General features: G+C 43.1%; 1 protein-coding gene across 27 annotated transcripts in view; it reads right to left on the reverse strand.

The window, feature by feature from the left end:
• Window positions 1-24,579, reverse strand: part of CADPS (calcium dependent secretion activator) — a 364,439-nt gene that overhangs the window by 216,093 nt on the left and 123,767 nt on the right. For all 27 annotated transcript variants that reach the window (XM_034776664.1, XM_034776659.1, XM_034776658.1 and 24 more), the window contains exon 4: window positions 2,396-2,476. In XM_034776664.1, the coding sequence (XP_034632555.1) occupies window positions 2,396-2,476 (81 nt within the window). The remainder of the gene's footprint in view (window positions 1-2,395; window positions 2,477-24,579) is intronic.

Consider the following 24,579-nt stretch of genomic DNA (forward strand, 5'->3'; position numbering starts at 1 on the left):
TGATACAATTCTGCAACACGGACCAGTAAATTAGAGATTTTTCTTTTCATAACATTAAAGACTAGCCCGGAACTGAATTACCGGCTGTGATACTTGAGCACAAAAACTATAGAGAAGGATCCAGAAAGTCACTTGGATGCCAGCAAAAAGCAGCATCCATGAAGTTGTGAGAACCGCAAGTATCTTAGTATGCAGACGCTGTGGGATTTTGACATGCTAAATTGGTGGCTAGCAGCAATCATGGAAAAGGGATTAAGTAACAATATGTACTGAATATATTATCATGACTGATATGCTGGTTTCAAATACAATTTCCCTCCACGCTCCAAAGTTGCATTTTGAAAGTTGAGCCCTGCAAAAGGGAAGTTTCGGAATATATTTGTTTTAGGAGCTTTCACATGGCCTAATCTCATAGGCCCGGTAGCAGCTTGTTTATGTTTTACTGTCCTTGGGGGAAATGAAAATGGTTTGCAAATATAACTCATGCAGTTGCACCCTCTGCTGACTGCCAGTGAGTTATGAATACTACTGCCCTCATTCGAAAATGTAGTAAACAGAAAGTTAAATAAATAAATAAATAGGTAGAACCTCTAGTATCAATGACCAAATGACCAGCTAACATTCTCAAAACCTTAGACGGTGACAATGCTTCATGCAGAATTTCTTTTAAAGAAACAAGAGAAGGTTCAATATTTTCCTTAAAATAATAGGCCACTCTGATTTAAAAGAGGGGAAGGAGAGTCAGTTTTGATTATCTATCTGCCACTAACTTGCCAGATGGCTCTCAGACAGCTCATTTTCTCCATTTGTAAAATACGGATCATACCAGCTACCCTCCCAAGGATGCAGTGATGAAAATTAACTGGTTACAGTTTGTACAGTGCTTTGAAAAATGCAAAGCAAATCTGTAAGGATGTGATGTACCCACAAGTGCTGCTGCTAATTAATTAATAATAGACTACAAATACATACTTTACTCCCAATGATCTCAAAATACTTTACTTAGAAGCAGCTTCAAGATTGCATTCCTTGTAGAAGACTTCAAAATTCTGATATAATAACCACATTTATACTTCAGGGAATTACAGTTTACCATGGAGGGACTCATAGTGTGACTTTTCTTCTCTAGAATAAACCAGAGGGGTCAGAATTGGCAATTCATTTTGTGGCATTTTGTTAATCAAATCTGTCTTGTAAAGTCCATTCAGGATTATTTTATTATCTGGCTCTGTCAGGAAAGTATGGAGTCTTATTTGTTCAGTGATATGGGAGGGCTTTGACAGATATATAAAGAGACGGACTTTTCTGTGTTTGCAAAGAGGAGAGTGCATGGGTGTTTATCCTCAGGAATGAGGAACCCACTGACGGGGCCGGAGATATGCTGGCAGTCTGCATTTGGGGGATTTTTTTTATTCATGGAGGGAAAGGGCAAAATCAGCTGTTTCACAACACGGGCTGCTGGTGGAAGGCAGGGAATTCTGATTTGTTATTTGCATCCTGAATTGAAGTGGATTTAGTTTGCTGATTAGATGTCTACTAGGTTTTTTTGTTTTTCTCTCTCCTTCTAATGGGTTATGCTGTCCTGACTATCGACTGCAACATTTCAGTTAGATCACAGAGGCACTGAACATGGTGCTGCAGAGCAAACATGCGACGCCGCTCACATTAGGAGTTGGATATAAGACTCAGGAGATTTGGCCAAATCAGAGGTGAAATCCTGGCCCCAGTGAACTCAATGGCAAAGCTCCCAAAGCTATTGTCCTCTTTAGGTCACCTGAAACTGTGTGAGAGTTACCCTGATACCAAACAGAGAAATGACTTGCTTTAGCAAGCTGTGGTGTGGTGACAGTCTGCCCCGGCAGAGTGGTTCCAGATGCTTTGTTGCCGAGGTTAGTTTGAGGGAATGGCTCAGAGGCCTGCTGCACTGTATAGATATCAAAGGCAATTCAACTGTAACATGCGAGGAGGGTGTTGTCCCAGACTGGAGTATGAGACTAGACCAGGAGAGTGCTAGCCCACCCGTGCACAGCACTGATATTTGGCCAATTGTGGTTCTGTGTGCACTTGCAAGTCTGGAGTCATTGAGGGAAGGTTACCTACCGGCAGGGAAAGAAACAGAGGAACCAACCCCAGCTCCTAACAAAACAGCTGCTTCTAGGAAAGAAACCCAAATACCTCAGCCATTTCCAACAGCACCTCCCCAGAACCCACACTTATCCCCCAACAGGAATTTTGAGCCTGACACTAAGAAACACAGAGAGTGTCCGTAGATCCCACTAATTTCACTGGGAGCTGTGGGGGCTCAGAATCCCTGAGGAGCAAGCGCTGAGAAGAGGGGTGTATGGTGGCTCCACGGAGCTATGTATGTGCTAGTTACTACTTAGAGTTTTCTTACCTTGGCAATTTGATCTGCCATTTGAAGGCGTCCGTCTAACTCACGTCTGATCTGCGCAGCTTGCTCATCTGGATTATCCAGCTGTGTGGCAAAACAGAAAAAAAGGTAAACAGGATTGCTAGGATGAAAAAAGGCCACCACAGCACCACCCGGGGAGAAGCTTGTTCAGCTTCTCAGAGTGTACGACGTCATTACATCATTATTTAATATTTGTATTGCGCTAGCTCTGACAGGCACCAATCAAGGCCCCATTCTGCAAGGCATGGTACACGCGCATATTGAGTCATTTTTCCAAAAAAATTTTAAACAAACATGCTCAGTTGAATGTATTTTGTCAGACTGCATTAGATGCCCATGTAGCTACCTCTGTGAGTAGAAATTCCGTCATGGACAGATACATGAATCCCCCTGGGCTACTGGGCCAGTTCTACATTCACGGATGTGGGAAAACCAGTATCATTGCCACTTAAAATAGCACTACTGCAGAGGGCAGCAGAAAGGAGCAAATGGGGAACATAGAGTTGGTCTCACACAGGCACATGAGTAAGGCTGAGTCGGTCAGATTATGTGATTTTATGTGACCTCTGCAACTTCAGACCCGCATGGCAGGACTTGGGCTGTCAGCCCTGGGCAGTGGGGCTCCGGCTTCCGTGATTTATTGTTTACTGACCGCATCTTGTCCGTGACTTTTACTAAAAATACCCATGCCCAAATCTTAGCCTTACACATGAGGCATGGTGGGAATTTACTGAAGATAAACTCAGTGTATGCACTAAGCCCAAACTTCCTTACTTCTAGGGCAAAGTCTACCCTCCCTTTTCACATTATACTTTCTCCATTAGCAGTGTTACCTATAGGTCAACATTTTAGGCTTCATTCAGGCTCCTGGGGAACCCAAAGGCACAATTCTGGGACGCACTAGCCGTCTGTACAGATTCCCGACAGTAATGGCGGCATGCCTTATAGTAGCACATGTCAACCTGTAACATCAGAAGATACCTGTACCTATATAAAGAGGAAAGGAAGATGCTTTGCTGAGGAGGACAATAACGCCAAAACACACTTCACCATCCCTTTTATTTTTCAGGCTTTCACTACATTTGCTAACCCCCCTCCTTTCTAGGACATAACATCCTATTCCTGTAGCATCTTCTCCTCCTATTCTTCATTTTCAGCTTCAGGTTCTGGAATACAAGCTAGGGATTCATGCTCTGGACTCTCATCAGTACTGCCATCGCAACTATTACGCACAGCAAGTGCTCCAGGTTCGTGTTTGGTCTAAAAATACTAGAAAAAGCTGTTGTGACCAGGTTTCCAGTTTGTTCAGCAGAGGACGTGACAGGCTGCTCTCGAAGTTTCAATTGCATTTTATTTTTGCTTTAAGTGCCTTGCAGTGTCCCTTGTGTCAGATCAATTTAGTCTGTTGGAGATTTTAATTAACCAATTGTGACCGATGGGGAGGGCATTTAATGGCAGCTAATGACTAATGGCTGGAGGTGAAGCCAAGGGCCTAGAATCTGGCTGGTTAGCAGATGCCTGAAAGCGCTCTACCCAGAGGTCATCAGTACTGTTATAAACCACTAAGATATGCAGGGGTAGGTAAAAGAGTAGCTACCTTTTCCATTTTTTTTTTATTTACACATTTGTTGAAGTTAAAAGTCCCATCACACATTTCCAGGGACACAACATTCTGTTCTCAGCACTGCTCTTTCCCTAGCACTTAAAAGCAGAGGCCCAGTCCTGAAGTCTTTAATGAGGCAAATGTCCCAATTTGGTCTCAAGGTGTGTTGAAGATATTCTGAGAGAGGGCCACATTGGGCCCCAGTTTCATTTTAGATTCAAAAAGAGTCTTAAATTAAATGAGAGAGAAATAAAAGAGGCTACTCTGATGTGTTATTCTTTGAAGGTTTAGATCAATACCTTTGTGATTCATGCATAATAATTCCTAGGGAATTTTACATTTCTGGGTAATAGTCACATTTACACAAACACTAGGCTAGCCCCCTCAGCTGTTGTGCATCCACTGAAGTTAATGGAGCAATGCGGGTTTATACCAGCTGAGGATTTGGCCCATTATATTAACAGTTCTTGAATCTACTGACTTCTGTAGCAATTTGGACTGAATAAAGATTGGCACGGGCTTCACTATCGTGCTGTATAGGAAATAACTTCCTAGTGTGCAGGGATCATGACAGAGAAAGTATAGCTGTGCTTTTCTATTTGTTGTGCGCTAGAGGCAGGTGTACACAATATTCACCTCGGACACACACTGGCTTGACCAGCCCTTGAGAATGCTTATGGCCATTAGTTTGCATTGCAATTAGGGTGACCAGACAGCAAGTGTGAAAAATCGGGACGGGGGGTGGGGGTAGGGGGTAACAGGGCCCATATAAGAAAAAGACCCCAAAATCGGGACTGTCCCTATAAAAATCGGGACATCTGGTCACCCTAATTGCAATGCTGTTGTGCGTCTTCTCTCTCTCTTTTTCCTTAAGATCTCAACCCTCACGACAGCCAATCCACACCACCCGTTAGCTGAAGCGTTCAGGGGCGAGATCCTTTCACGGTCGACTGCGTGGACTCCTGCAGTGTTGCACTGACTCTGAAAGCTCTAACAGGAAGGAGTTGCTTGTGATAGTTAAGCACGCAGTTCCAGCATGGTTCTATGACACACAGGCACTAACTCTCTCTTGCATCAGTGTAACTCCAGGGTAAGTCCATTATCTTCAGCGTTGGTACAAGTGTACGTGAAATCAGAATCAGACCCAAAAGGCGCATATAGGAGGCAGGGCCGGATTTCCAGTGTGCTTAGGGGCGCCGGCATTCTAGGGGTGCCTAATAGCTAAAAGTGGGTTAAAAGTTTCATTTCTACAGAAAACACGAAGGTCAGCTGTAGGGGGGCACTGAAGATGCTGTGCCTAGGGGCATTAAGGTGTAAATCCAGCCCCGATAAGAGGAATAAGAAGGTGCCAACTAAAGCTTGGCAAGCCAGTTAATTGGCCAGTCAGCTCCCTGCCTATTTCACCACAGTCAAATATAATCAAATATTTCAGCAAGAATGCCCTTACGTAGGCGGTGGCCTACCTTTTTGATTGTTAGCAAGCTTACTTAAATGTCTCGATCACTCACTTTACTATGTGCTAAGGTCACCTGATGGGGAAAAGACAAATAACTGAAAGTTGAGCCTCTTGATTCGCTAGAATCTTCTAGAATAGAACATTGCGGGTGGTGGTGTGTGTGTAGGGGGGTGTCTTTATTTGTATACAAGGCCACCAATGTACATATCAGTTTACAAAGCACATTAAAATGATGATGACAAAGATATAGATGAAGCAACTGAAGCTTTAAAGAAAGAGATAATGAAAAGCAAGGTACTTGAAGAGTTAGCCTGCTGCCTACCTAGCATAAGTGCACTTAAAGAGAACTTTATTTTTTTTTAATAATTGCAATGTTTTTGTTTTATTCCATTTTAACTTCGTTTTTCCAGTTGTAAATGTTCAGTCTTAATGTTTGTATTTCAATGCTAACCAACCATTGCTAGAAAGGTAATAATTATTCTTTCATTTTTAAGAACCTAATTTCATTGTATTTTGCCTTATTCTGAGCTCAAACAACTCAGTTAAGTCACTTGTTTTTTTTTTTAATAATTAGGCAAATATTTATCCAAGGCTAAACCTACAGGAGACCATAGAGTCTTACTCTTTATTATTGTTCTAATAAATTACTGCTTTAAAGTGTTTGACCATTTTTGACATTATTTGACACTATTTGACCAATGTTTGACTGGTCAAGTGACCAAGTATTTTTGGAGCATTCAAATGCCCAACTTTATGCTGACTTTACAGACACTTTCCCAACTATAACTACAGTTTAAACTCCTTTGGGTAAGTTGAGACACAGCAGGAATCTAAAAACTTCAAATTGACAATGGTAAGTAGGAGTGCTAGTAGCAACACTTCTTTTCACAAGATACAGGAGTGTCATCAAGTTCAGCAGCATTACACATTTCGATATTGTTCTGGTTCATCTTTCTTTTGTAAACATCCCTTAATGCAAGTGGAAATTGATTGTCCTGTCACGGTTTTCTAGTAGTATCTGTTTAGGAGACTGGGGAATCAAAAACTAAAATCTAGGACCACAATATTAGTTCTATGACAGTACCAATGCCCCTTCTTGTCTCTTGTAAGAAATAACTTATCAACGCCCCCCCCAACTTTTACTGAAGTCAACCACATTGAAAAAAGGGTTTCCTTTCCCCTAGCAGTTATCTTGTCTTGCTATTTGGCTCTTCTAACGATGATGGTCAGTAGGGTGACCAGACAACAAGAGTGAAAAATCGGGACGGGGGTGAGGAGTAATAGGTGCCTATATAAGACAAAACCCCAAATATCAGGACTGTCCCTATAGAATTGGGACATCTGATCACCCTAATGGTCACAGTGACCTGTTCTGCCTGTTGGAAAGCAACATCACCATAAGCCATTGTACCACTAGCGCTCTCAGTCACAGCTTCCCATCAAGCAATTTTATAACCTGGCTTAGAGTTGCTGTAACTATCTCCCTACGTATTATCCTTCTCCAGAGACAAATTGCTCCACAGAGCAACCACTTGCCTGGCGCAGTGCAGTCTGGAAAGTTACAGCTACAGCAACCATTAGAGTTTCAATTCCCAATATGACTAGATAGCAGCGCTTAGGTTTGAATGTATTTGCAATATGCCATCAAAACACTGGTGTGCTTCCTATTGTCTCCTTGCATAACTTAAATGTTTCTTTTCCCCTCATATATGTACGCATGTGTCTGTGTGCTTCAGTAGGTCTGATTTCCCAGAGAGTTCAGAGGCATTACAGCTGGCATTGAGGAAATGTATATTTCTGATTCAATTTAAAGGCCTCAGTCACTGATTTAACGTAAGCAACAAACCTGTTAAGTATCCTGGACCTGATCAAAAGCTCACTGAGGTCAATGAGAGTATTTCTATTCCTGTCAATGACCTTTGGCTTAGGCTTATTTGTACTCCGTTCCCTGTGGCTGCACTACAAGCATTTCATAGTTTGACCTTTTAACGTCAGAACTCGACACGGGGTTGCTCTGGATTCTATGTGGCCATGGTCCTGAAACCAATAGGAGCTCAACTCCTCTCAGGATCAGGCCCTTTGGGACAGTTTGTTAAACCCCCTTCCCCATGCCACGTTCCCCAGATACCTTCCCCATTAACAAATGCATTCTGCAGACTTGCTTCCACTGGACTGAACAGACTCTCAGAGCAGCTCCATTAAATGAGGGAAATGTACCATTCCAAGTCCCCATTTCCTTTAGAACTCTGAAACAGACGTTGTTATTCCAAGTTCGATTTGAGCGACAGTAATTGAGGTTAATCACATTACCCCAAATAACCTGAATTCTAAAGGTAGAAACCAAGGATGCCACCTTCTTGGAGAGCTGTCCTTCTAATATGCTAATAAGCCAGCACAATGCCTTACAGCAGCACTTTCTACACTATCAGGATTTTGCAGGCATTTTCCAGTAACGCTGCAGCTGGAGGAAATTGTGTGAACCTCTCTTGTGAAGGGAAGGATACGACTAGGGAGATTATTTGTGTTATGAGGTTACATCCACAGCAGCATTCTCAGTCCTGATCTGGAGGATAAAGCATTCCTTTTTAAAAGGAAGCGTTGCCATGACCAGTTGAACAAAGCGATATGAAGAGCCACATATCCCTACAATTTTAAAACATTACGCAAGCTTTTAAGTACTTAACTCCAATAACCGTACATGGCAGCTCCATGGCTACCACTCATTCTTTTAAAAATGGACCCAGAACTAGTCTGTAGCATATATTAGTGAAACTTATGCCTGGTCTAACATTGCTAAGTTAACTGTAGCTATGCCAATCTATCCCTGAGTGTAGACATGGCTAGGTCAGTGGAAGAACTTTTCCATCAACCTAGCTACTGCCGCTCGGAGAGGTGGATTACAGCTACAGAAAAACCCCTTCCATCACTGTAGCAAGCATCTACACTACAGTGCCATGGCCACATAGCTACAGCTCCACCGATGTGCTGCTGTAGCACTCAGAGTGTAGACATGGCCTTAATTTACCAAATACATTAGAATTCTTTCTCCATATAGAATAAGGATGCGTGCCAATGAGGGCACTGATCTTAGATCGAGAATGGTGAAATATAATTTGCTTGTGAAACACAGTTAAACAGTTAATGTAAAATAAGTTATCCAAGCAATATTAACAATCTGGTGACAGGAAACTATCCCTGAATAGCAATCAAAGCCCAATTTCTTAGCTAGAGAGTCAGCAATTTATATTCTGCAGTATATATGCATACTTCATATTCAAAAACTGACAGCCAAATATATAAATGATTTACAAGGTCAAAGAGAAATTGAATTAGTCTGGTTCTGCATTATGACTTTTTTATGGGTGTGCTATGAATAAAGCAAAGATATAAATCATAAGGTTGCCCCAGTCAATTAAGTCTCAAAAAGTATTATAAATCTCAGTGTACATGAGATATGTTGCATGTGCCAATTTTTCTTCAGCAACATGTCAGAAATACAGGACATGCTCAATTTCCAATTCTAATCTGCTCATTACACAATTGCCTAGTTGCATATTGGGTGTTTTCTTATGTCTATCCACACATGCCATTATTTCTTTCCCTTTGCCACGATGAGAGATTTACCTTGGTGCTACAGTTGTTAAAAGTTTAAAAATATGTAGATTTGACCCAAATTAGGAACAAAAATGAATCAGAACCAGAGTTAGTCTGCCCCTAAATGTACAACAGAGTACTGGTACATTCATTTGTAGTTACCAAATGTTGACTGTTCCATTACAGTAAAAGAATCTGGCAAAAAGATTGGCTTATATACAAACTGTTTATGAAATATTCTTTGACTGGTTACAATTTTTTTTTAAAGCAGGTTATTGACATAAGGAGGACTTTAGTAACAATCCATCCTATGATTGTGTACAATTGATACACCGTTGACAATTTATAAACCCTACTCAAGAACTGTTTCAGGTTATTAATAGAGCCTCTTCATTATGACAACCTTGCCAATTAGTGTTCAAAGCTGTAGTCTACGACACTGAGTCACACTCACCATGAGAACGTGGCAAACTCAACTTCTGTACTTTAGGGACATCATGAATAAAAGACACTGCCCTTTAGGAGCAGGAAGAAAAGTCAGAGGAAAAGGAAAACAACCACTAGTAATTTAACCTGCCCTATTTTAAACAATATGAAGTGCAACACTAAGATGAAGCAGTAAAGAAAACTGGATCAAACCAGTTTCAAGTCTTACACTGTTCAGTTTGCTACTAAGACACCTGCATGCCCTGAACCATGCTTTATGTTTTAAGGTTATCAGCCAAGATTCTGATCTCAGTTACATCAGTGAAAACCAGAAGGAACTTCAGTGGAGTTAATCTGGGTTTTCATCAGTTAAAAATAACAGGCCACCATTGATCCCAGTTTAAATGCTTTAGTAAGGGCTTTGTTGTTACAGATTGAAAACAAACCCATCAAAGTGCAGTTGTAGTCAAAAAGGTGACTAGACATGACATCAGAGTGTCATATTTATTCCCTCTCCATTATATACATCTCAGATTGTTTAAAACAAGAGAGTTAAGAAACCTCTTCAAGCCCAACCTACTTCTGAAAAACAAAATCAAGCTGTGCATGTTCTTTCTGCTTTTTTTAATCATCAGTAGTAATGCTGATTTGGCAGTCAGACCTTAATTGCCAGGGTTGAAGATGAGGCTGGATACAAACCAGCTGACAATCCCATAGCTACACAGTCTCCATTAGTTGTTAGCATTAGATGTTGTCAATAACATAAGCAAGTTGTGATTCAGAACACATAAGGAGTTCATAGAATATCAGGGTTGGAAGGGACCTCAGGAGGTCATCTAGTCCAACCCCCTGCTCAAAGCAGGACCAACCCCAACTAAATCATCCCAGTCAGGGCTTTGTCAAGCCTGACCTTAAAAACCTCCAAGGAAGGAGATTCCACCATCTCCCTAGGTAACCCATTCCAGTGCTTCACCACCCTCCTAGTGAAACAGTGTTTCCTAATATCCAACCTAGACCTCCCCTACTGCAACTTGAAGCCATTGCTCCTTGTTCTGTCATCTGTCACCACTGAGAACAGTCTAGATCCATCCTCTTTGGAGCCCCGTTCAGTTAGTTGAAAGCTGCTATCAACCCCCCCTCATTCTTCTCTTCTGCAGACTAAATAACCCCAGTTCCCTCAGCTTCTCCTCATAAGTCATGTGCTCCAGCCCCCTAATCATTTTCATTGCCCTCCACTGGACTCTCTCCAATTTGTCCACATCCTTTCTGTAGTGGGGGCCCCCAAAACTGGACGCAATACTCCAGATGTGGCCTCACTAGTGCCGAATGCTGTTTAAATAGATTATGCTCTTATGTAAATACTAGGAAAGTAAGACTACAATACCACACCTCAAGTGAAGTGTGTGCATCCTTAAAAATTTAGACCTGAAATTAGCATAATGAGCAACACAAATTAGAAATATCTTCATGATGAACTAGAAGGATTTTTAATAAAAAGATGAAACATACAGATATATCCTTCAATTATTAGCCGGGCATTTAAAATATACAACTTGGATGTGACAAACACTGTCTACACTATTGTCTCCAACCATACAAGACAGCAGCAAGAAGGCCAAAAAGTGTTGGGATCATTTTCTAATTTTAACCCCAGTCACTCCTAATGCCGAGTGCTGCTACAAAATAAACCTCAGGAAGTCCTGATTCATGCTGCCTCAGGGTTAACAAGGACCCATTTGTCTGAACATTTTCCCTGTTGGGAAAGGTTTCCACATCATTCATAGGGTGCAAACTAGTCTCAGCCTACGCCTTGCACTGCTTTTGAATATGGCGATGCAGTACCTCCACTTTATCGTAGCAGCTTGTGGATCATTGCAAGCAGCAATTTGCTTCATCAGAACAACATGCTTGATGCTGTACAAGACACAAAGATAAAAACAACCCTTGAACCCGGAGCGCGCACAGTCTCAGGGTTGACTCTGTGCTCATTGATATCAATGGCAAACATTCCCATGCACTTCAGTGGTGCAGGATCAGACATTAAAAAACAGCCTTTCAGGACACACAGTGTGCTGGGAAATCCAAGAGAGGTGATAACTAAATGTTCTATTCCCTCTCTGCCTCTGAAGAATGGGCATGTACACGACCATATCACAGATTCGCCTGAGCCAGGCAGAGCAACCTCACCTTCCCGTTACAGGAAATAAATTAACACTTGACTCAAAATGGCCACCTGAACACTAAAGTTCATAACATAAAACAGTCCATCACCGATCCATCACCAGGCCAGGTTTGTTAGGTTAAGACAGGGAGAACCTTCCTTCGCTGTCGCAGCCTCACCCAGAACTGCCTTTAAAAGAAACAGCAGTACCTTTTTATCTGGCCTGCTGGGCCCTGATTGGCTTCTTCCTGCTCCTGGCCATTTCAGCCACTGGAGGACCAACAAACAGCCAATCCTAGGAGATTTCTATAGGCAATCCCTGAGGTCCAAACTCACTGCTCTTTTCCACAAGGACAGCATCATAGGGTGGGTTGTGCCAAGGCAGTGGGACCTCCAGCAAATGCCTGGTATATCCTATCACAACCCCCTATATATCCTAAGCATGGAAGTCTTGTAGGCTGTCAAATACAACAGCAATAACATCAAGGAATACAAGATTTAAAAGGCAGGCATGGAACATCATTATTGTTGTTGTTCTTTTTATTACAGCAGCACCTAGGGATCCCAATGAAGAGCAAGGCCTGACTGAGCCAAGCGCTGTACAAAGAGAATGAAAAAGACAATCCATGCTCTGACAGTTTGTCATCTAGTTAAATACCGGATCCAGTCGAGCTGGTATAGAAGATGAGAGGGAGGCTGGTGAAAGGAAGACAAGGTTAGTAGCAAGAGTAACACATACTCACACACACACACCAGCTACAAGCAGAACTGGCAGGTTTCAAGTCCGGTTCTTTTTCTTAGTTTGCTTTTTTAATAAAGGGATTATAGTGAATGTGTGAATTTAGTCAAAGTTAGACATATACAGAAGAAAATGATCAATTTTTTTAGTTGTGTGCGAACAATAATACACCCACCATTATAGAATGAGGCCCACTTATCCAAGTCCCTTTGGGTGAAATTCACCCCCTGTGCATAGGGGCAGCATAAAGCCTATGACCATCTTAAGATGTATTTCCCTCTAGTAACCCCTGTTTCAGGGAGGCACTGGCTGACTCATGGCAGAGAGCTGCATTTCACCTATTTAAACTAAAGGTCTTATCATCGTAGTAGCTTAACATATGACTATTAACCATTTTAAGACGATATTAATCAATTATGGCTGTGCTGCTAAGTACAGGCTTGTGTGCATTTAATAACCACCTAAAGACTGCAGATTGGGTTGTGCTTTTTGGAACATTAATATTCTCTGAAACACCACCATACAAACAGCAAATCATGCAACCACAATACCCAAAGGCTTCAAAGAAAAAGTTTTATGGCTCTTACCACTCAACCATGACATGTGCCATCTAACTCAGCAAATGGTTGATTAAACATTTCAAAGTAAACATAGTGTAAGTCTGTGCTGAACAAGATAACAATACGGGTGACAATTTGCAGCTTTGATGTAGGGCTTTTAGAGGGATCCTTTTGCTAGTAAAAGGTGGTTTGACTTGGTAATGTACAATGAGAAAAATACTGAAAAATTCATAAGCTTCTTTTAATTAATAATTAATCTGTAAGTCAACGTATTCTAGTAATTTAAAGTAGCTGACACCATAGAGTGCTGAAGGCTAAAAAAAAAATAGAATAAAAATCAAATGCATGCCTTCTGAATTGATACGTTTCCTGGCAGCCTTTAGTTTCTTATCAGAAAGCCGCTGCTCCTAGAGATAAAGCAGGCTGTTTTTGGCATAAGCCGGGAGGACACGCTGTAATATATTCTGCATTGTGAACTGTACATGACGTCCTGGAATACCTTTGATGCTGTACTCATAAAAACTGGGGGATCTACATTTTTAATTTTTGATGACCCCCCAGTCAGGTAGGATGTTGAATTTTCTCTTAAAATTGGAAATGTGAATGATGTTAAGCTGTCTTGGTAGCTTAAAGTCACTAATACTTTCCTAATGTGTTAATCCTCTGCACAGTAAATTCCAATCCTAGTAGTGCCAGCTGTTTTGGGATTTGAAATGACGAGGAGGAAAAAGGAGAAAGAATGGAAGTTTTGATGTGTCATAGACCTCTGTGTCAGCAAGCTTACGTAAGGGGCCTGGCACTGTTATCGGCTCATCTGGATGTAGACTCTAAGTTACCACTTGAAATATTCAAGGGACATTTTCTGAACAATATGCAGAGAATTAGAAGTGCAAGTCCTATTCTCTGGACACCATGCTGACAAGCTATCTATTAGAGAAGGCAGATAATAATAGCTGGTAAAGAAACGTAAAAAATATTTTTTGCAGGGCTGTGGGGTTTTTTTTGGTCAAAGAAATGCCTACTGCAATTCACAGAAATCTAGGACACAAATGAGCCTCAGAGGAAAAATAGCTTCTTGATTTAAGAGCTTAGGATCCGGTGTGCAACACAGCCGGAATGAGATCTGGGGGTAGCTAGTTTTGTCATCTTTTATCTTCATTATGCTTTAACGAGGCCATAACAGCAGTGTTTATACCAGCCCGCCACTGAATTTTATTTTAAAGAACTTTACTGACAGATGATACTCATTTGCCAGCATTCGTACACCAGACAGGAAGTATTTTCCTTTGCTCCCCAAGGCCCAGACTCAGGCTTTTGACTCAGCCCTGAGAATGGCATGGTGCGCGGATGGAGCAACATGATGAGCCCCCAGAAAGCACTGTGCAGCAGGGCCCCCTCCCCAGTTCCAATTTTCCACAGGGACAGCAAATATAGCTTATTATCGCCACTAGCTGCTGCATGTGGTGGTGGGGAGAGCCAGGACTGCCTGCTCCCTACCCCTCACTCACAGGCACATAGCCACTGCACGGTCACCTCCCTCAGTCCCAAGAGTCCTAAGATCTGAGTAGGTCCCATGCAGCAGGGTCAGAGGGGTGTGCCTGTGTGTGCAGAGCTAGGAACTGGTTGTTGGGTTGCATGCTGAGAAAGAACTACTTCAACTTAATGTGGTCATGCTGATGTCCCCTCTCTTGAGATGATATCATCCCATGGAAAGAAGGACAGGATGCATTTGGGATTGTTACATGCCAACATCGGGAAAGAAAATGAATTTCCATCCCAAAATAAGAAAATACTAGTTCAGAGAAATACCAAATGCTACCCACTGCTCCACAGCTCTAGAATCTTGAAAGGGAATCCTCCAAAACCTTACCTGCATGCACCAATAGCCTGTACTAAATCCATGGCCAGGCAACAGAGACAGAATAAATGTAGGGAGTAGGATTTTTTTCAAATTGACCACAATAATCATAATATAAAAAAAGAGGCAGAAAAAGAAGTCAACCTTTTCTGGGGTCAAGAGAAAATAAGTTTTAACCAATACACGTCTTTTTATGAACCTTTCAAGAAGACCTTGATTCAGCATAACTTCAGTTGTACTACCCACTACTGTCACTAGTAATTTTGCCAAAGATTTTTCTGCTCTTCAAATACAAGTAGCATAATTAAAAGCTACCTAAGGGTATCTTTAACTTGGCCATTTAGATTCCCTGGAAACAGTCTCAGGTTTAGAGTAATCAAAATATTGATGATGAAATGCAAAACTTCTCTAAATTCACAGAATTTGGAAATGTGCCCAGTTTATTTTAGACTTTCGCTAAGGTACACAACATTTTCAAGCAACAGCAGGTCCACCTGCAGAGGAAATGACTGAAGTTTTGAGCAGAAGAGACCAGTTTTCAAATCAAAATGAACAAAACTGGGTCCCTCCTCTGAGCAAAGGCAGCAGTCACCCTGAATACTTGCAAACCTCATGTTGACTAGACAATAACTGTCATTGCACACAACTTTGGGAAAGGGTCAAAGGCAGGCAAATCAGGGAAACATTTTCCAGCAAAATCCCATGAAATGAAGTTTGTGCCTGGAGAAGATTATTCATTGGTTATTTCATTTCAATTTTTTTAAAAAAACTGTCAAATAGATAATTCGGGAAACATAATGGCCATGTATCCAATTGGTTTCATAAGCTGGGCAAAAGCCATTCAGTATAATTTATTTTAAAATTAATGGAATACGTTACTCATTGACTAGCTCTGCTTGGGAATTACACACAGCCCCGTTAGATTTGCCAGTTAGTAAATCGCTGTGCTGTCTCATTCACTTTCCTTGCAATTCACCACCTCCTCTCTGGACCGCACAACTCCTTCCGCAATCTGACCAAGCATTTCATCATGCACTGAACTGACAAACACTGACTGCACGTGGGTTTTGCTGGAGAAGAGCCCTGTGCAATTTTCCATTTAGCTAGGCAAAATCTGACTTTCTGCGATGTGTAAATCATTCACAAAGAAGGCCACACGCTATTGGCTCTTAGTTAAGTAGCTGCAGATCATTGGTTATTTTTGGTATACCAGCAAGCATCCATATTACCTAATGAACTAACCCTGCAGTAAGAAAATAATCAGAAGGTACTAGCCTGAGCTATTTAAGGCAGCACAGGGGACTTGCACAATGTTGAAGAGGCTGATGGTTCTTTCTTTAATAATTGAAATCTTATTTCACAGTTCACAAGCTTTAGGGCTGGGCCCGGATCCTACAATAAAAATATTCCCAAGGCTGAGGCAATTGGTCCACCCTTCCCGAATGCTAATGATAAAAAGTGCAGCAGCTATATTTCCACATTTTACGTATAGCTTTGGCTGCCCAAGCCCTCTAGAAGATGTAAGTTAATAAGTGCCAGAACATAGGTCTTCTTAGCAGGCTTGAACATTTGAAACCTAAATTAGCTCAATTCCAAATGCTACCTATTATAGAAAGAGGGTCTAGAAATGCTGGTTTAATCACACCAGTAAGCAGGTTTCCACGATGTTGCTGAAAACAGTAAAGTAAGTCCTGCTTCTTTGGGGTAAAATTCAATTAGCAGTTAAATTAGCTTTTCCTCAAATCATTAGTTCTGAATATACCAAGTAGCTCTTTTAGTAGACTGTAGGTGGGGAAACAGTCACCATTCATGCTGTGCATGTAGCATCCTAGGGAACAATTCAGCTACCCAAAGAAGTCCCATTTCTACGGTGCACTAGTGAATCTGTCTGTTTTTCAGTGGCACTGTGCCACCACAGCCAGATGGTGTCACTTCCAGGAGTTACATTACCTTTCGGTTATGTGCAAAGGGAAATGGCACTGGCAGAGAGATGGCAGCAGTACAGAGAGCCAAGTACTGATGCAACTGCTTACCTGTAAACTGACAGGCATCTCTCTGCTCACGGAACTTTGTCAGCTCCTGCCCAGGATGACATTGTGGTAAAAAACCACACTATTGTGCTCTACACCATGGACAGACACCCAAGCGTAGTTTTTACCTGCTAGGCAGGTCCTAACCTGGTTGAAGCCCACCAGTGGCACTGCGTTTTTGCATATGCCAAATGCTTCACCTTCCACTGGGCGCGGGGAGAAGGTGCTTTCCCAAAGCAATGCAACCAGGGTGCTGGGGAAGGGAGCTGCAGGTGTTGTTGGTGGCATGTATGCTGTCTATTGGGGAAGCTGACAAAGCCTGAGCAGGAAGAAAGTTTTGGACCAGTCCCTCTTGCCAAGATCAGGGGCTCATAGACGACTCATTAGTCTGGTGGGCAACAGGCCTGGGGCTCATGCCACCACATTGGTCATGCTTTCTGGCAAGTTCTTCCTTCTTTGGTTCACTCCTATCTGCTGTCGCGAGAAGCTGTAGACAATCTGACTCCACATGACTGGTCTGTGTTTATGGGCCACCACTGTGCCAGGCCGCCTGCAAGACTGGGAGAGTTCCTCACCCCCTTGCAACATCACACCTGGCTACCCACAGCCAAGCCCCAGATATTCCATTCAGCAATCAGCATCCGCATGTGGCACTGGAGGAAGATCGGGGAACAAAGCCCTGTGTATGGCATTGTATATGAAATCTAGGGGAATTCTTCATTCTGATCTAAATCATTAATCTAATTGGGAGCATTCCATGTTTGTTCCTTTGCAAGGACAGATTGTTCTCTGCTGCTGGTGGGGGGCGGGAAGCAATTCTAGCAGAAAATTTTCAAGTGAATTACGTGAAGGTTACATATTTATGAGCAACAATAAATCAAGATAAATATTACATTAAACAAAACAGAAAGAGAGAGTGGAGAAAGTAGATGTTGCCTGCTCTTCTGTACGTTTTCAAAGGCATTTAAAAAGTAGTTGGGGTTTGACTGGGAAAGCAAGATACCACTCTCTTAAAGATACCACACCCTTTGAAGCTATATTTAAAGCACTTCTGGAGCCCCAGAATTCCAATTTAACATCATTGCACGGATGTACAGGTCACCAATCATACAGCTGCAGACACTGAAGTGTGGAATAAAAAGAAGGGACTGATTATTCAGGTATTATGGCATTGTACAAGGGTGAAAGGCACTCCTATGCAGAGGGCCAGTGCCTCACATATGTCCCCTGTAAGCCCCACTCCAAGGACATATAGCCCAAGGTACAAGGGGCCTGCAGCGTTCAGTTGATTTGGTCAGATTTTTTCCTCTATAGTTCATCTGTTACACTAGATATTCCAAGATGAAATTCAAATCAATATCTGAAAAACATTTCATGTTTTTTACTGCATAATAAACTATGATTTCAAACAGCTAATCTTGCAGTTTAAATATTAATTCTAACTGACATGGGGAAAAAAAACCCTGTACATACCCAACATAAGTCATTTGATTAAAAACTTAATGTTAAATACAAAGAAGTTACATCGGGAAGCTAAACAAATTCACACACAATGATGCTGGTAAACCTAGTACCAGCTCTGGCCAAGGCCATAGGCATTAGCTAAGAACTGAAACTCTTGGCTGGAAATCAAACCAGCTCACCCGTATGTTAGTTTTGTTAAAAATAGGTATTAGTCTTCTAAGAATGTATTTAGTGTTTAGACTGTGAAATGCTTGTAAACTGCTGCCTGCATTAATCTCACTGGTAATATCTGCAGTCCATGCTAGAAGGGAAAACATAAGTTTGTCTGATAACTGTAAAAATGCTTGTTCTGAACTTGTGAACTCAGATCGAAAGAGTGTCCCCGTCCACACTGATTCAGGAGAACTATCTAAAATTAAGTGGGCCATTTTAGGACAAAAGCTATGTTGATCTCCCCATCCATCAATGGAGAGGTATGTGCAGAAGGCCTCGCCCTGTTTTTGACAGTCTGCCCTGAGATTGGCACTCTCAGTTGAGAGCCAGTCCAGACAGCATGACACGCATAATGAAAAGATATGGCTTGAAGTCAGCGGATCTATGCTGCTTTTCACCAGAACTTAAGAATGGCCATACTGGGTCAAACCAAAGGTCCATCTAGCCCAGTATCTGGTCTTCCAACAGTGGCCAATGCCAAGTGTTTCAGAGGGAATGAACAGAACAGGCAAGCATCAAGTGATCTATCTCCTGTCGCCCATTCCCAGGTTCTGGCAAACAGAGGCGAGGGACACCATCCCTGCCCATCCTAGCTAATAGCCATTGATGGACCTATCCTTCAGGAATTTATCTAGTTCTTTTTTGAATTCTGTTATAGTCATGGCCTTCACAACATCCTCTGGCAAGGAGTTCCACAGGTTGACTGTGAGTGGTGTGAAGAAATACTTCCTTTTGTTTGTTTTAAATCTGCTGCCTATTAATTTCATTTGGTGACCCCTAGTTCTTGTGTTATGGGAAGGAGTAAATAACACTTCCCTATTCACTGTCTACAAACCATTCATGATTTTATAGACCTTTATCATATCCCCCTCCCCTTAGTCGTCTCTTTTCCAGCTGAAAAGACCCAGTCTTATTATCTCGCCTCATATGGAAGCTGTTCCATATCCCTGCTGAGGATCTGATCCAATGAAGCTACTTGCAGAGTCAGCTACCACTCAACAGAAGTAGGGGTGACAGAATTGGGCCCTTAGGAGCACCTAAGTCCCACTGGCTCTCAAAGGGCCACTAAGTTGTTTGGGCATCTACATGCTTAAATATGTTAAGGGCCTGGTCTTGATTCCCTTCCAGATCCAGGGGCTGGATCACCCCCCAAAGTACTTCACAGAGGTTTCAGATTTCTTTGGTCCTTCACTATCTGTCGTAGGGTTGATCTACATTTGAGTGGGGGGTAATTTCCAGCTTGGGTAGCGGTACATGTGTTAGCTCTGACTGAGCTAACATGTTAGAAATAGAGGCGTAGCTGTTGCAGTGCAGGTAGTGGGACAGGCTAACTGCCTGAGTAAGTACCTAGGGTGGGCTCGTACTCAGAGCCGATAGCCCAGCCCACTGCCCACACCACTATGACTACCCTTCTATTTTTAGTGTGTGAGCTTGATCAAGGTGAGCACACATACGTCCACCTGAGCTGGAAATTACACCCCCAGCTCAAATGCAGACGTGGCCTTCGGGTTTTATACTGCTGCCTATGCTTGGAGTAGCTGAGTGCTTTCCACGTAAAATCAATAGCAAGAAGTCTCTACGGCCTTTAATGGAGTCTTGGGCACTTCTCTCTTTACAGAGAGAGAACTCTGCTTGGGCTAGGGTTTGGGTTTTTTTCCTTAAACATTTTTTTATTTTTTTTTATTTTTGGGGGGAGGTGTTTGGGGGTAGAAGGGTATCTTACACCCTGGCCCAATGCCACTGTGTACAGTCACCAGCCTGTTTTAAGTGGCCCCAACATCTGGACAGATGACCTAGAGTCCCTCAGAGTTCCACCACAACTTCAACAACCACACCCATTCATCAAACTCTCTCTAGAGCTCTCCCACACCAGTATCAACTTTCTGGAACGACAATCAGTTTCAAGGATGGAACGCTACAGGAACTATACACAAGAAACCCACAGATCACCATACTTTCTCAGATCTAGTAACCAAGAAATCTGTTATGTACAGCCATGCACTCAGAGACCATGGAATATTCTCTAAGGAGAAGGTCTGGGATACATGCCTTAATGCATTTAAAACTGCCTTAACCAAACAAGGACACTCCACCAGAGAAGTAGATTGTATCATGCACCAGGCCACGCAAATACCCAGAGAGAACCTGCTTCAATACAGAGAACTGAAGCATAAGCAGCTGAAGGAAGTGGTGCGACTGGATGCAGCCTTAACCTGGGGGCTGTGGGGTGAGGAGGGTTGGGGTTCACAGTGGAGGGTGGCTATTATGCATATTCTCCTGGCTCAACTATAACCTTGTACTAGAATGGCTTTGTGGCTTGACTACATGATGGTTGAATGTATCATTCTTATGGTGGACAGGCCTTTTTGAAGGAGGTGGTTTGGCAGCATATCCTAAAGACATTTGGACTCTGGACGAGCTTGCTCTCTGGAAGACTGTGCAATAGCTGGATCCCCTCACCTGAGGATGCTTTACCTCTAGCTCTAATGGACTCAATGGCTATTAACCAATATGGTGAGGCCAGGGCCGGCTCCAGGCACCAGCTTAACAAGCAGGTGCTTGGGGCGGCCAAGGGAGAGGGGCGGCACCTGCGGCAATTGGGGGGCGGCAGGTCCCTCACTCCCTCTATGAGCGAAGAACCTGCCACTGAACTGCCGCCGCCAATCGCAGCTTTTTTTTTTTTTTTTGCTTGGGGCAGCAGAAATGCTGGAGCCGGCCCATGTTCTAAGTATCCTTAAGCCTCTGACTGCCAGAAGCTGGGACTGGATGGGTCACTTGAAAATTGCCCTGTTCTGTTCATTCCCTCTGAAGCATCTGGCACCAGCCGCTGTGAGCAGACAGGTCACTGGGCTATATGGACCACTGGTCTGACCCAGTAGGGCTGTTCTTATATCCCTTTAGAAAGCACGTTCCATACTCAAACGGTCTGCTGTCTTCTAATCCATCTTTCTGTCATTGATTAACAAAATGCAATACGCATTGTTTTGTTTTAAATGCGCACAGAAGTGATGTGCAAGCAACATCAGTTAACAAGTGCTATTTGTCAACTATTTGTATACAAATTATTTGTATATATTTCAGTAGGGCCGATAGAAAGAGATGGAAGCCAAAGCAGCTGGGTTGGCTCCAAAATATGTTTATCAGATGGATAAGGACCGAGGGCTGCGCCTGCTCCCAGACAAATCAGTGGCAAAATTTCTATCCACTGCAGTAAGTGAGAACTGAAGCCATGAATACAGAAGAAAGTTGCACTGGTTTTACTTGAATTAGATTTTTAAATGGTTTCATTAAAGTGGCGCAGAAGGTGGGGTGGATATTCTTGTTCCCAGCCAATGGGAGCTGCGGGAAGAAGTGTGGACCGGGTTGCCAATTCCCACAGCTCCCTTTGGCCGGGAACGGTGAACCGCAGCCACTGAGAGCTGCGATCAGCCGTACCTGCGGACGCTGCAGGTAAACAAAGCATCTCCGGTCCACCAGCAGCTAACCCTGCGGAGCCGCGACCCAGAGTTTGAAAACCCCTGGGCCAAAAGGAACCATAGTCTGACCCAAAAAAGCTGTTATGTTCTTACAAATAGCAAATATCATTTATCTAATTCCAGAGCGGAGACACTGAATTTGTAAGCGCCTTTCATCAAGATATAATAATCAGAACAAAACTTTCATAATGCCAATTAAAAAGGATTACTTTATCTTCCTCCGAGTTCTCTTGTGAGGTCTTGCTGAGATTTCACAGCATTCCAAGGTTTTAGTTAAATTTAGGTCTGACGTAATTTCCCAGTTCTAACAGAAGCAATATTATTAACCACGACAATAGAATTTGATTACTTGCTGCACAAGCTTCATATTGGGGTTTTCACAAAAGCCCTTATTTTTTCCAGACATTATCTGACAATGAAAGAAATGGCACTGTTGAGTTGTTATCCTTCCCTTTGCCTACTCTGAACACACCCCTGAACTCAGAAATTTAAGTGAAAAAAGACTACACGCTTAACGTTGAAAAATATATTTATTGTTGAGACACAACATCAAGGGATAGAACATTTCCCTGGGATAAAGGTCTCCTGCTGTTACGCAAATGCTGAAGCAAAGCCAAAGCACTTAAAAAATAAATGTTGAGGGACAGCCAAGACATTTATATTAAAATAGGAGAGAGTGGTCCTAGGACAGTGTAGGGTTATAATTTTTTTTTAAAACAGTTTGTAAATTAGTCTAAAATTAGGAACAATCTGATGACGCTTCCAACCTCCAGAAACAGAGGGCTCTGATCAGGGCTAAAACAAAAAAGTAATCCACGCCTTCTGTCCTATCAGAATCAAAACTAGAAATGCTACGTTCTCTGGAAGACTAACACAATATGAATGCATCCCACCTGATGTGGGGCTGGATTGAAAAGAGGTGGTCACATGTAGTTTAACGCTATGTGATAATGTTCCAAGGTGGTCTGGCATTAGCATTAAGATTAAGGATATGAGGAGAGTTGAATTGGACACAGAGGTAACAAGGGGGGGCAGCTATAACAGGAGAACATAGGACAGAAAACATAGCATGTTTAGAAGAAGCCAGTTTTAAACAGAGTAGGGTATGTTAGAGGTAGGAGGTATTGGAAATGGAAAAGTTCCTCCAGATGATGAGACAAGTTCTCCACTGAGTGTGCTGCACTTTCTGAGATATGACTGGATGAATAATGAACTTTTCCCAGCAAAGAGGGACAGCCAACAAGCAGTCTGACCATCTTGCACATGTTCTTACATATATACAAAATCACATGCTTCATCAGTGGAGCAAAATGCTTTGACATGAAGATGGAGGCCTCTGCGGAGCGGAAGCACGTACTGACAATAAAATGGAAGCAAAGTAAGTGTAGCCCACGGTTCATTGCATCCCCCTATGTGCCTGACCCACAGAGGACACGACTGCTCAGCTCTCATCCAGGTGACTAGGCCTCTACCACAAGCTGTGGAGGATGGAGGCGTGGGGTTCAATCCCCAGTGACGACCAACGTGATGATCGTTCCACAAACCCATTTGTGAAGCTGGAAATGCTGCCCCCGTGCTAACGTTTCACCACTATCACTTGACTGCTGTTACGTCAAAGGAGTAGTGTGGATGGTTCCATGTCTGATGGATACCTCGGCGACTGGCTGACAGTTAGCCACTGTCCCATTTTTGAAATTCTGATTCCTCACGATTTGAGGGTAACTCACAGGGTCAACTTCTCAAACTAACATGCATGGAAATCCCCGGAAGTGACTCAGGCCTTCCCCTCAGACCAAACCCAGATGGTTGTTATGGGCAAATATTCTTCCACTACCGAAACTCCTCTGACTGGGATGCTGGGTCAGTACGTTATTAATTAAGTGCCTAGCTTTAAGCACGCCAGTAGCCCCGCTGACTTGAGTGGGTTACTCACTTGCTTAAGGTCACGAGATTCTCTCCCCCTCAGCAGGACACCATTAGAAAAGCTGGTGGAATTTCCAGCAGGATACAGATGACACGCAGCCGGCCATCCCTGCAGACGGTCAATGTAAACAAAGTGTCTCGCAGCCCGCCAGCAGATTCCTAGATGAATGACAAACCACTGCACCCAACTGCCAGCGTCCAAAGAGAAAATATGAGCATGGGTCAGCTTGGTTGGAGTGAGGGAAGGAAAAATGGGTGTGTGCGTGCGTGTGTGTGTGTGTGTGTGTGTTAGTTACGTTTTTCTGTCTGGGGAACCTAGTGTGTCTTACTAGGATACTGGAGTGGAAGGGGATTGCCTGTTCCTCTTTTGGCCTGCAAGGCCTCTAAGCGAGAGGTGCACAAATGACGGCCCGCAGACCACATCTGTCCTGTGGGACTGTGCTGCAAGGTCCCTGAGCTCCCGCCAGGGAGGCTAGCCCCCCGGCCCCTCCCGTGCTGTCCCCCCTCCCTTGCAACCTCAGCACATCATGCTGCCAGCGCTCTGGCCCATCGCTCCTGCCGGGCAGCACGGGCAGCATGGCGGGCTCTGGCCGGGTGGCAGGGCTGTGAGCTCCTGCTGCTCTCAGCAGCATGGTAAGCGGCGCGGGGGCGGGGGGGGGGGGG

This window comes from Trachemys scripta, chromosome 7 (genome assembly GCF_013100865.1).
Source record: "Trachemys scripta elegans isolate TJP31775 chromosome 7, CAS_Tse_1.0, whole genome shotgun sequence".
Lineage (NCBI taxonomy): Eukaryota > Metazoa > Chordata > Testudines > Emydidae > Trachemys > Trachemys scripta.